The 13,538-nt window shown below is 40.5% G+C and overlaps 1 protein-coding gene across 1 annotated transcript in view; it reads left to right on the top strand.

Moving 5' to 3' along the window:
• LOC126094709 (alpha-N-acetylgalactosaminidase) overlaps window positions 1-13,538 on the top strand; it is a 97,293-nt gene that overhangs the window by 56,473 nt on the left and 27,282 nt on the right. The window contains exon 4 of the mRNA XM_049909242.1: window positions 4,737-4,911. Coding sequence (XP_049765199.1) covers window positions 4,737-4,911 — 175 coding nt within the window. The remainder of the gene's footprint in view (window positions 1-4,736; window positions 4,912-13,538) is intronic.

Genomic DNA, 13,538 nt, shown 5'->3' with positions numbered 1-13,538 from the left:
CAGTAGTTACTCAGAGATGAAGTAGCTTGCACAGGATAGAGTAGCATGGAGAGCTGCATCAAACCAGTCTCAGGACTGAAGACAACAACAACAACAATTGAATTGGTTACTTCTCTTGAAGTAGAAAACAGTTAAATATGTATTCATAAAATAGTTGTTTACTAATATACTTAAAAGTAGAATAAGAATACTGTAGCCCACTGGAGGTAGAATGGTACAGTGTGTGAGATTAGGTTGAGGTTAGGAGATCGATGGTTGACTACCTGAGAGACATTGGTTAGCCGATGCCTGTCTGATGCCGAGAGACTGTTATTAAAACAGAATTACGATATTAAATATTTAATGTCCACAAAATGCAACAGTTCCTGTGTAGACATTCAGGCAGACAGCACTAGTGGGAGCATAGACCGTAAGTGCCTTCTGGTATGTGCTGACAAGGGCGCAGCCCATAGCCACAGCAGCAGAGTTTGTGGCATCAGCAACAATGTTGTCATAAGACCATTGCTCCTACAGTGCTCAGCTCATTCAGGGTGTCACAACAGCTTCCATGTTTGCTGCTGCACCATCAGTGGTTCTTTCTCATTGGAATTTCACCTGGTTATCGACCCGTTCTGCTCTGCTCATGTGTGGCGTTGTGAGGGGAGGTCTTTGAAATGTTTCTAGGTTCATCAAGTATACTATTCTACTGTGCAACAATATCTAAGGCTTTAGGTAATTATTTTTGTAGTATATTGTCAAACAACAGTTGTTTTGTCCCCTAGGCCTGTATTGTTCCTCTTTCCAAGAAAGCATTGTTAGTTATTTTAATAGAACAAAATGGTAATAGTGTTAGTAAAAACTTCCGAAGTATACAGAAAGAAAATTCACATGTAAAATAAATAAATAAAATTTCAAGACAAAAATATTGTTCAGTAATTGCTTTCAGTACTGCTCATAGACACTCACAAGTGTACAGACATCAGAAGACTGAGTGGCCTGCCCTTCCTTTGTAACCATCTACGCCTTATCCCTCTCTCCTCTGTGAGGAATAGCTGTTAGTGCCTTGAGCAAGGATAGTGTTTGTACATTTATATGTGTGTATTGGCAGTACTGAAATATTGCTTCCATTACTGGTCAGCAGCTCTGTCTCATAATTTTGCAAGATATACCACAAGTCTTTCCTGAGTAATGGCATTGTAGAATAGATTGCATTAAATATGAGGAGGTTTCAGCCTTAGTCTGTAAAATTGGGTCAGAACCTAGGCAGAAAATCAGGAGTGTCTTTTTAAAATTGTGCACCTAATTAATGATTTGCCTTGATAGAATGCTGATAGCATTTCTCTATATGGAGATGTATTTTAATAGAGACAAAATGAATCATTGGCCACTTCCAGCAGCAGTACAGGATGTCTGATCTTGGACTTGTTGTCGCCATTGTCATTGTCTTCAGTCCTAAGGCAGACGTGATGCTGCTCTCCTATTTGTTGAAAGGTAAAGGAGAAGCCCAACAGGTGATTTTTTTTTTGTAGTGTTACTCAGTTAGTCTTGAGAATGGATGTGTTGTTCACAACAGTGGACTAGACTTACAAAATATACACATTGAGCTCACCTGGAGTAGGCTGCCAGCCCAGAGAAAGGGAGGTGTGATTTATTCCCCTTGCTCCTCTCCTCAGCCCGCAGACATTTCTCATCTGTTTGTGCTCACGGCCAACTGCCTGTTTTTGTTTCTATTACATACTAGCTGTGTATTTATTCCAGTTCTGTTAGTCCGTTTCCTCCTGCCCCTCTCTCTGTCCATCTCCTTCATCCCCACTCTGTGCACATTTCCTCCTGCTTTTCTCTCTGTCCATCTGCTACTCCACCCCCTCTCTGTCCGTCTACTCCACCTCCCCCCTGCCCATCTGCCCCCCCCCCTCTGTCCATCTGCTCCTCTCCCCCCTATCACTGAGCATCTATTCTTGTCTTCTATGTCCATCTCCCACTCCCCCTTCTCTCCATCCATCTCCTCCTCAGAGTTAGTAATTGAGAAGTCACCAGTTGAAACATTTGGCAGTTTTACTGTATGAGCAGCAAAAATGTAGCAAGTATTAAACTTTTTTCCTTTCATCATTTTGTGAGGTGTGTGAGCAATAAAAAGTCTCATTAAGACTTGAAATTATGATTCAAGTTTGTTGCAAGTCAGTAGGTCCTGTCATTCGCAAATACTGGATGAATGTGGGCTGGCTATTTGCACATTATGAGCTAAGCTTCATTTTCACCCCCATTCCCAACCCTTTGAGAGGTGGCTCTTACCCCACAGTGGTTCTTTCCAGACAGTAAGTGATATGTATACTAAGTTTGGTTGAGATTGATCCAGTGATTTAGGAGTAGTGTGTGGAACATAAATACATCTGAGGAGCAGTCAAATGAAAACAGAGCTACTTCCACTGTGGGATCATGAAATGTTTCCATTCACAAGTAATCAATACACATGTTAAGATATTTATCCCATTGGAAGACAATACTGTCAGTTCCTGTTCCATAGAATACAAGTTAGCTGCTGATGGCTCCATAACCTCACCCACTCTTTCACTTCCTTGTCCAACTGAAACCGATATCCATGTGTTTCATTCTTCAGGTGGCCAAAGAGGTGACAATCACACAACGAAAGATCCGGGCCGTACAGAGAATGTTGCAGTGTCTCCCAACCAAATTGCTGAAGTGTAGCCTTCATCCGATTGGCAGTTTGGGAAGGTGTATTGTCGTGCAAGAGGATGATTCTGTCAGACAGCACCCCTACAGCCAGATAGGACAGATGACAAAGCCAACAGTGGAAACATCCCACATCCTCCTCGCGAAAGAAATCCAAAGCTGTTCACATAAGTTCTGATAAAGTCATGATGACCTACTCCTTCAATTTTAGGGTCCCTTCAATCGTGAGTTCCTCAAGTGTGAAACCACAATCAGTGTGCATTGCTATGAAGACACTTTGCAGAAACTATGGCACACCATAAAGTCGGAAAGAAAAAGCCCAGAAATACGTGTGGACAGAATTATCCTGTTGCACAATAAGGCCTGCCCCACACTACCAATTGGATGAAGCTACGCTTCAGCAATTTGGTTGGGAAACATTGCAACATCCTCTGTATACTCTGGATGTTTCACAGTGTGAATTCACATGTTTGTCGAGCTGAAGGCAGACAGGTGTGGATGTCAGTTTCAGTCAGACCATCAAGTGTAGGAGTATAGTAGTTGTGGAGCCTTCAGCATCTGTCCATGTTCTACGAAACAAGAATTGATTTTCTCTTCTTCCAGTGGGTTAAATGTCTTAACGCATGTGGTGGCTACTTTTGAATGGAACTATTCCATGGCACCATTGTGTAGGGTTTGTTTTTCATTTTACTGCCCCGTACACATACATACATACAAGGCTAGTTTGGAGAGCCTGGTAAAACAGCAAGAAAAAATCTGTGTTTCATAATCAACTCACCCTATCTTTGGACGTAGTTTTCTTTGTGGAATATATATTTGATCCAGCTATCCTCCAGCTCTTTCATTCCACTGGAAAGATAAATTCTGTCAAACTGTCAGTTCCTCATTTGATGAAAATTTCTTTGCAGCAAGCCAGAGTTTCAAATTAGGAACAAGAAAGAAGTCACTTTGGGCTAAGTCTGGTGTATAGGCTAGATGAGGAATCAATTCGAAGCCCAGTTCATGCACTTTTTCCATTTTCATCACTGGTGTGTGGGACGGTGCTTTAGCCTGGTGAAAGAGCACATTTTTGCATAGCATCCTTGGTATATTTTCAGCAAGAGTGAAATGATACAATAATGGATCATAATGGGATCCAGCTATGGTTCTGCTTCCTACAGGTAATCTATGAGGATTATTCATCTGGATGCCCAAAAAACAGTGGCCATAACCTTACCAGGAGACAAAATGGTCTTTGCCTTCTTCGGTGCACTTTCAGCAGCCTTTTGTCAGTTGTCTTGACTGCTGTTTTGACTCTGATGCATGAAGATGGATCCAGGCTTCATCAACAGTCACAAATCAGTGCAAGAAGTCATGCGCATTGCAATTAAAAATCACCAGACATTGTGTTGAAATGTTTTTTCGGATGCGCTTTTGGTCAGCTGAGCAATTGCGGTACCCACCTCTCACACAGCTTCTTTGTAGCTAGTTCTCGTGCAGGATATTACGCACTTGCTCAGTTTAGATGCCTACAGTCTCAGCTACCTCATGAATTTTTATTTGGCACTCTTGCATTACCATATCATAGATTTTTGTCAATGGTTTCCTTTGTGGTGTCCTCGATTGGACGGCCTGAGCGTACTTCATTGTTGGTGCTTGTCCAACGATGTTTAAACTCATTAAACCAAAAGCAAATGTTCTTCAGTGATGGTGCAGAGTTCACGTGAACTTCATCCAGTTCTGTTTTGATTTGCACAGCAGTCCAGTCGTTCAAATGAAAATGTTTAATAACAGCACAAAACTCGTTTTTTCTCCATTTTCAATCGCAGTTGACACAATGACCAATTCAGGCGGTTGTCAACATTGAACCGTACACTGTGCATCATCGCAATTCCTTGTACAATCCTTGAAATAATCAAGCTTACCAACCATGAAGATGCAACAAAAATGCTGTATTCTTTCATGGAAATTTACCATACTTATTAAATCGAGCTCGTATATCTACTTTTATAGTATGGATTCCAATCTATCATCACTGTGGTTTATGTATGATTTGTATTTATACTAAAATGCTCTTTTTGTTGCAGATACATTCAAAAGGCCTCAAATTCGGCATCTATGAGGACTATGGAAATTATACTTGTGCAGGCTATCCTGGAATTTTGGGTTACTTGGAAACTGATGCACAAACATTTGCTGACTGGAATGTTGATTATGTCAAACTTGATGGTTGTTATTCTCATCCCAGGGAGATGGACAGAGGTATGCTTCATTGATTTTTGCGGCTGAAGTTATTGCACTACTTCTGACATGTTTCTTTAATCCTTTGGCTGTAGTGACTGGTTGTAGTGCTATGCCCTTGACTGCCACAGAAGTGACACATGACATCGGTGTGCTGCAGGTTCAGTCAACTGCTGTTGATATTTTGAGATTCATACTTCGTTATTGCTTAATTGTGCCAGACTTCTGCAACATTTTAATTGCAGCATTATTGACAGACTCGTGCCACACTTGACACATAGTTTTTCAACTTACAGTATGTTACTTCACCATCACTTTGCTGTCAGCACTATTGGCGGACTCACGCCATACTGAATACTTTGCTATAAACCCAACAAATCTGAAATCCACAACAAATAGCATCTCAAATACCCAAGAGATGGTGTCTCGAGTAAAACTCTGTTGTTAAGAATGAAGTTAAACTGTCTTTACCTCTTTGTGTCCTAAAATATAACAGAATGACAAAATCAGTAGTAAATAATCTACTTTATGTTACGTTTTATGAAAATATATATATCATAGGTGTGAATGTGTTTGTTTATCTCTTTGATTAAAACACATCACACATGAACAGAAGTAGTGTAAAGAAATGCTACAAACTCTCCCAGTGTCTGCCCAAATTCTGTAATAAAAAGGTGTGATGGAAAATGCCAAACATATCCAAAACAATCTCCGCCTGGGGGCTTCAAAAGCAGTGTGATGTTGCAGCACCCAAGGCACATCTACCACATTTTGCTCACCAGAGTTGAAAGGTTAATATTGACATAAACTGTGATGATAAAGTTATCATGTTGTTATCATTTACTGGGAAATTTGTGCAATTCTTGTCATTACTTTTGAGCTCAAAAATGAGTAGTTAATTAAGAGTCTAATGTAAATTTATTAATACACCAATATGTTTTGCCCAGAAAGACTTTAAAACTGTTTCACTGTCCTCAAAAGTGTGTTAAGGAATGGGTCTGTAAATGAATCTGAATGTGCTTTATTAAAGAAAAAACAAAGTAAATCTGGTAGTCGGCTGCATTCCTAACAAATAAAATTATGGATATCAAACAATGGAAAATCCAGGATGGAATGTAACAATATTATGAGAAGGAAAGTTTCTACTCACCATATAGTGGAGATGCCGAGTCATAGATAGGCACAACAAAAAGACTTTCACAGTTAAAGCTTTCGGCCAGTGGGCTTTGTCAACAATACACATACGCACACACACACGCAAATGCAACTAGCACACACATCTGCAGTCTCAGCAACTGAAACCACACGGTGAGTAGCAGCACCAGTGCATTTTGGGAGTGGTGACACGTTGGGGGTAATGAGGAGGCCGGGGTGGGTAGGGGAGGGATAGTATGGTGGAGGTGGGGGTGGTGGAGAGTGAAGTGCTGCAGGTTAGATGGAGGGGGGCAGGGGGTGGGGGGGGGGGAGTAGTGGAAAAGGAGAGAAATTAAAAAGACTGGGTGTGGTAGTGAAATGACAGCTGTGTAGTGGTGGAATGGGAACAGGCAAGGGGTTGAATGGGTGAGTCACTGTCCTCACCCACCCAACCCCTTCCCTTCCATCACTACAAAGCCATCATTCCACCACCACACCCAGTCTTTTTATTTATCTCCTATTCTGCCACTCCCCCCCCCCCCCCCGCCCTCAGTCTAACCTGCAACACTTCACTGTCCGCCACCCCCACTATACTGTCCCTCCCCCTCCCCGCCACGGCCTCCTCCTTACCCCCACCTAGTCGCCACTCGCATCATGCACTGGTGCTACTGCTCACAATGTGCTTTCAATTGCCTGAGACTGCAGTATAGTGCGCGTGCACACCTCTATTGTTGACAAAGGCCAATGGCCGAAACCTTTACTTGTGAAAGTTATGGATAGTGTCAAAAGCTCAGTTTTTTATAGAGAACTTATCCGACTAGCACACTGAGAATGTTCACTATTACACTTGCTATGATACAACATACTCTTTGTTACCCAGGAAATATGCACTGTAATTACTTGATAGTTCGCAATTCTAGATCATGCTGGGTTGTTGTAAATTGGAGAATGCACCAAGAGAACAATCCAGATGGTTCAAGTTCAGACAAGTCCTTAAGTAATTTGTAGAACAGCTATCCAAAACATAATCCAGTTGAAATGAAAGTGTCGTGAAAGTATGTCGTAAACAAGGTAAAGTCTTTAGCAAAAGAGGAGTCAAGGTGTCTTGCAGTGGTTAGGTACCTCCTGGGTTTTACCCCTGCCTTGATGTCAGCAGCTGGGTTCATTGTCGACATGCTGGTACCTCTCATTGGAGTGATTGATAGTGAATGTTGCTGGGTATTAATCTCGCTGTCAGACGGCAGACGTAGCATCCCTCCCTTCATTACTTGGTGCATAGGGCTGAAAGTGTTCCTTTTGGTGCCATGATGATTGTACTGTTATAGGGGAGATGTGGGCAGGCAGTGCAGCTAAATCTTTTCTGTCCATTTCGATGAGTGGTGGCGCTGTGTCCTCTGCTGCAGCGGGGACTGAGAGCTGAGGCTGGCATTAGCTGCAGCTGATGTTTGTGTCTCCAGGTCCTTGCTGGAAGTCAGTTCTGGGGATGGAAAGCATTTGCTTGTTTACAGCACTGCACGCAGTGCGTATGCAGGCACTGAGTGAGCGTATGTTTAGCAAATCAATCAGGGCATGCTGAATACCACTTTCTGCTGCTGTTATATCAATATTTGGCAGCAGAGGAACTATTTGAAGATTGTGAGTCAAATACATGCCACTGCTGATTTGTTGTTTGGGCTTTGTCCCTAAATGTATGTCAGGGTTCAAATCCGGAGTTGGATGACGCAGATGATTTTGATGACTTTACTGTGATGTGAATGGGAATGATGATTTATGGAATTTACATAACTTTCATCAATATTTTTCTGTGTTTCAGTCAATATTTAAAATGATTTTACAAAAGACGCTCTGCTTTTCTGAAAATAGTGCTGTGCTGCATTTGATATTTCAAAGGTTTTTGCTATTGTTAATATTCTTCAAGAGTAGCTGTTGTTAATAGCAGTGCCTGTGCACTGTTATTTTTCACCGTATACGTAGTTATTGCATCACACGCTAACAGTTCAGTATCTGGTTATTTACAGTTTTCATTTCTATACAAAAATTGAAACTTGAGGGTCAGCCCGTTGAGATCAGCTGTCTGTGCTACATACAATGTGACTTCTTGCGATAATGGAAAAATGTAACCCTACCTGCTGCAACATTTGTATGCTGCTTATAATAGAGACCATGGATTTCACACAAATCTAAAAACTCAGGTTTATCAAGAGAACACAATATTTGTATTTTGCGGATTAATAGATCGCAGAATAGCACTCTGTTTAGCAATATCAGCTGTGCTACTCACCTGGAAGCGGAGTGCAGGTGTCGGTAGTACAAGTCTCAGCCTTCTTCTTCTTCTTCTTCTTCTTCTTCGTGAAATATTGTGTGTGGTGGTGGTGGTTGCTGTTCTGCTCTGAAGTGCTGCTGTTGTTCCATTTGAAGTTGCAGCCAGTGCTGCCACAGTTTCATGAATTCTGGACCCATAATCAACAAACTTAGTCTGTTGTGGTTACACAAACACTAAGTTTGACTCTACATTGCCAATATTTCACCTGTTGTTGTGCAACACACTTGTCATTACCCACATAATATGAACACACAATAATAAGTTGGTAGTTGACAATTCCAGCTCTCACTGGGTTGTCGTAAGTTGCAACACGTCGAGATAATAACCTAGATAGTCTGGGTTCGAGCAAACTGTCAAAAACAGCAGTCCAAAGCATACTCCAGCTGAAATCCAGTAAACGGGGCCAATCGTAAAAGAAATTTTCTAAGCGAGATAGAGACTTTAGCACAGCATGATTGAAATTGCTTGACAGCAGCCTGTTAGGTGGGCTTCATCTCCTGCTTGACATTAGCAGCCAGGACGATGTGGTGGCCCGCTGGAACCTCTTACCTGCCGTCGGAGGTGTTGGTGGTGGACGTAATGGGGCCTTGTTGTCAGATGACAGAGATATGACTTTTAACACAACAAATACACTGTGAAAGACTTTGTGATTAATCAAGTAAACCCATAATCATTATGCACATGCTTATCTTCTTTTGTTTTGCCTATGTGATAATGCAAAAGCCTGAGTCTAATATAAACAGTGGAATGTGTCAAGATTACCACTCACTGTATTGAAGAAGAAGATAGGCTTATCATTGAAATAGCAAAGTTGAACATTGTAGTTTAACTAATAAAATTGTACACTTCTTCAGACCACAGAGGTAAAGTCAGCTTGCAAGAGCTGCAGAATGAGCTACTGACATGCATAGTCAAGGGGACAAAGTTCCATCAATAATGGCAGCAACACTGGTCCCTATGCCAGTGTTGACAGTACCTATGTTTCTGACTTCGATGAGAAGGAGACTTTGGTAGCGTTATATGCATTGGTTTTTGCTGTTTTGCCATACCACTAACATTTTACAATTCTGGTAATCAGTCAGCATTGCTTTTGTCTTTCAGCTGTTAAATATACAAGGTGCTTTGCAGATTATGACCACTTGTTGTTGCTTGGCATTTGACAGCTTGTGTGGTTTCCTACAATCATGTTTTCAGAAACAAACAAATATAGTGGCTGCTAGACTAAGATTTATTTATCATCAGCAAAAGAGGAACAAATCTTTCAAGGCCTGTATTGTGTACCTGGAGGATCTTAGGAGTGTGAAACTTCATGTGCTCACAATCTAAGAATTTGTGCACCATTAGTTTAGTTTGCAATGTCATGCATATAGCATCCGACCAAGATGATGCAGATAGTGATCTGAGCAACATGCACCTCCAAGCAAAGTTTAATTAAAGAACCCAGTCTTCTGGGTTGGGTTGTTTTGGGGAGGAGACCAGACAGCGAGGTCATCGGTCTCATGCATTAGGGAAGGATGGGGAAGGAAGTCGACAGTGCCCTTTCAAAGGAACCATCTTGGCATTTGCCTGGAGCGATTTAAGGAAATCACGGAAAACCTAATCAGGATGGCTGGATGTGGGATTGAACTATCATCCTCCCGAATGTGAGTCCGGTGTGCTAACCACTGCGCCACCTCACTCGGTCCAGTCTTCTGAAATTTCATATACAGAAAGAGCTCATATACAGAAAGAACTTGTGTGTAGAAAAAATGCATCCTAGACAATGGTGTTCTTGTAGCTCAACTGATAGCAGGACAGGATCCTCTTCATTAAGTTCAGTTGCACCATTACATAAAGGTGCATCTAACTTGATTCAAGTTTTCCTCCTCAATTGTGACTAAAACAGAAGTTCTATACTCTTCATTGAATTCAGCATCAAAAAGCGGCACCTTTGCAATGTTGTAGGCAATAAAAATTCAAGTAATATTTGTAGTTAGGAAATTGAAGCAGAAACATTGAAATCATGAACAACATTTTTCCATAGTCACAGCTACTGAAACTGCCTACACCGCAGTGTAACAATTTGTGCTTATATCAAGCTTGAGCATGCAGCTTCTGTTTGTAACAACTGGCCAGATGTATCATCTCATTTTGGATGCATAGTGTGTAACATTGGACTAGTGCCAGTAGCCGTTAACAGAACTTCTATCAGATTTATGATCCCATTGGTCAACAGTAAGGTTGAAATGAAGTTACAAGGATATGAGAGCCCCTGAAACCATATGTAAAGTAAAGCAGTCACCAATCCATAGAGTGTTTTGACCATTACAGTGCTTTACTAGGTATGGTCTTGTTGGAGGCAATATTCCATTGTCTTCTTCCAACCTCTGATCTGATGTACCCAGCCAGTTAGTAGTACAATCAGTTTAATGTGGATCCTGAACCAAGGTGCAACTCGGCATTTTTTCGCATCAACAAACATTGTCAGAGGTGAAAGAAGTAATAAGTGACAGAGGCCTTTTGATTTGTTGTCTGGCATTTTATCACTGAACCACACTTAATACAGGCTAATGGTGAGAGAACTTTTTTTTAATGAAAGTGGCTTATTCTTGGGGTGGTTAGTGGGTGGAATCCTAATATAATAACAAAAAGCATTATCAGCTATCATGTTTTGCAATTAATACTCAATGTTTGATAAATGATTTTTAGTGGTTTTTAATGATAATGTATTTCATATTATATTTCAGTATGTCAAGTAAGAGAGAAGCAACCACTCGCATATAGTGGACCAATGCATGGAACACAGATGCACATAACAAGGAAACAACATTCACGCTAGCTTTTGAGCTCTTGTTCTTTTACCAGGAAAAGAACACACATTAACACACATAAGGCCATGGTAGTGCACTTTTGGGTGTCTGTGCCTGTGTGTATGAATGTGCGTACTTTCACTAGAAAAAGAGCAAGAGCTCGAAAGCTAGTGTGACTGCTGTTTCCTGTTGCATGTCTCTGTGTGCCACACATCACTCCACTATAAGCGAGTGATTGCTTGTCCTTTATTTTACATATTGCTTCATCAGGAATGTCCATTATTGTGATATAATATTTCAGTTAATAAGAAGATGAAGTTGAAATTTCAGTGGCAGTGATAATACTGTCTAGTAAACGTAGTAACTACTACGACACTGTCTCTGGACATTAATTTGGCTGTAGCAGAGCAGTTTGCCAAAGCCTAATCCAAAAATGGAGAATGTTTTGAGTATCTCTGTGGGAAGTTTTGTTACCTGTCAGAAATTGAAAGAAGCTGTGTTTGTTGGATCCTACATTTGAAACATTACTTTTGGTTAAATCTTGGGTAGAAAGGAACAGAAAATTAGTGTGAGTCAGAGGGAGGCTTGGGTATCATTTCAGGAAGCTGTTAATTAAGTTATTAGATCCACAGGAAAAGTCCTAGGAGTTACGCTTTTTGTTGAACTACGAGATTCACTCTTTGAACAGTCACGGGTGTTGTCCAGATGAACAAGGGAGATTTTTTGAAAGATTTCTTGAAGCCTTCAGCTGCCATTCTCTTCATTTCCTTTACAGTTTACCATTTTCGCCTCAGGTCATTTCAAGTATTTTATGGGTGATTTTTTAATAGCAGATTATGTTATATACATCATTGCTCCTATGACATTATGTTATGCTCATAAAATAATTCGAGGTGTTCATGCTATTTTAGGAGCATGTTACTTTCAAGCATTGGGGTGAGTGTTCCATCAAGACATTAAAGTCATGAAAAGATGGTATCAAGGCTGTGGAATATCTGTATGGTCAGAGAATACTGTTGATCACTTCATCAGAAAGAAATTATCATGTGGCATTGATGGCAGGGAGGCCCCATCCGGGAAAGTTCAGTTGCTGGGTTGCAAGTCTCATTTCAGGTGTTGCCACATTGGGCGACTTGCGCATCAGTGATGAGGAGAAAATCTCCAACATGGGAATCGAACCTGGGTCCACTGTATGGTAGGCAAACATGTTACCACTCAGCTAAGCAGGCAGATACTTCATCAGAGATAAAGCTGTATTAGAAGCTTTAAGGAGAAGAAAGAAAGAAAGAAAGAAGCTGGGAGCACACAATTCTAATGTAATAAAGAGAAATTTTATTTGTACTTCAATAAAACAATTCCCTATACGAAAAAATTAATACTACTTTTCATTCCATTTACAAGTGTTTTACAAATTTTATTGTGTATTACCAAGTCCAAATTCTGACAAAACTGTATGTAATAGAAAAAAACTGTCTCACATCTGTATGCATGAGACAGCATGTGCTACCAGTATGTTCCAAAATGCCATACGTAAAAATGGAATTCTTCTGGGGCTTATACCTCAGATGCTATTGGTAATAGAAAAATACCTCAGATCCTATTGGTAATAGAAAAGTGGGGTCAAGTGTTTTGGATAGCCCTTGGGCTATGGACCATAACATACCCAACACAAGCATCATCTTAGTTTCTCTACCCTACAATACAGGGTCAATGTATGAATATTACACACTTCCTCTGCTCAGGCAAATAGAGCAAATCACTTTATTCTTTTTGCATTTGATATGGCCCTCAGTGGACTTGAGGGGCTTATGGAGAAACCAGTAGTTCATGGCAGGTTCCTTACATAACACCCAAAAAGGAGGTATTTGTACTGTTTTTGTTTTTTGTGCCAAAGCTGTGCGTTAGATTCCAAGACGGATATGCACAGCAAATGGCTGAGATTTTTGCATTATTGTCATAAGATCCCGAACTCAAACAACCATGATTTTTTTTAAATATAATTTCTTTATCTGTTTCCAAGGTACAGAGGTACAAAGTTACAGTACTTGTACACTTAAAATACACACACAAAATCCAGTGTGAGGCAAAAATGTAGTTTACAAAATGACATAGCATTGAGAAATATGCTGTAATGTATCTCTGTTATCATAAGTGCTCTGGAAACCCCTTGCTGTAGTACTGAAGCACATGCAAAATTTTTGTGAATGCAAAATCCGGTATGAAGTGTAAAATTAGTTTTGCATTATTTCAATTTCATGTAAGTAAATTATCAAAATTTTACATACCTATAATTTTTTTTTTCATGTGAGTGAAGTGCCCTGCTGCTGCAGGGAAAAAAGAGAACCTGCGGAAAAATTCTCGTATTGGAAGGCAAAAAGGCAAATATGTCCTGGCAAAAAAAA

This window comes from Schistocerca cancellata, chromosome 8 (genome assembly GCF_023864275.1).
Source record: "Schistocerca cancellata isolate TAMUIC-IGC-003103 chromosome 8, iqSchCanc2.1, whole genome shotgun sequence".
Classification (NCBI taxonomy): domain Eukaryota; kingdom Metazoa; phylum Arthropoda; class Insecta; order Orthoptera; family Acrididae; genus Schistocerca; species Schistocerca cancellata.
The sequence above is the reverse complement of the archived record's forward strand: the minus strand, read 5'-3'. Positions and strand labels throughout refer to the sequence as shown.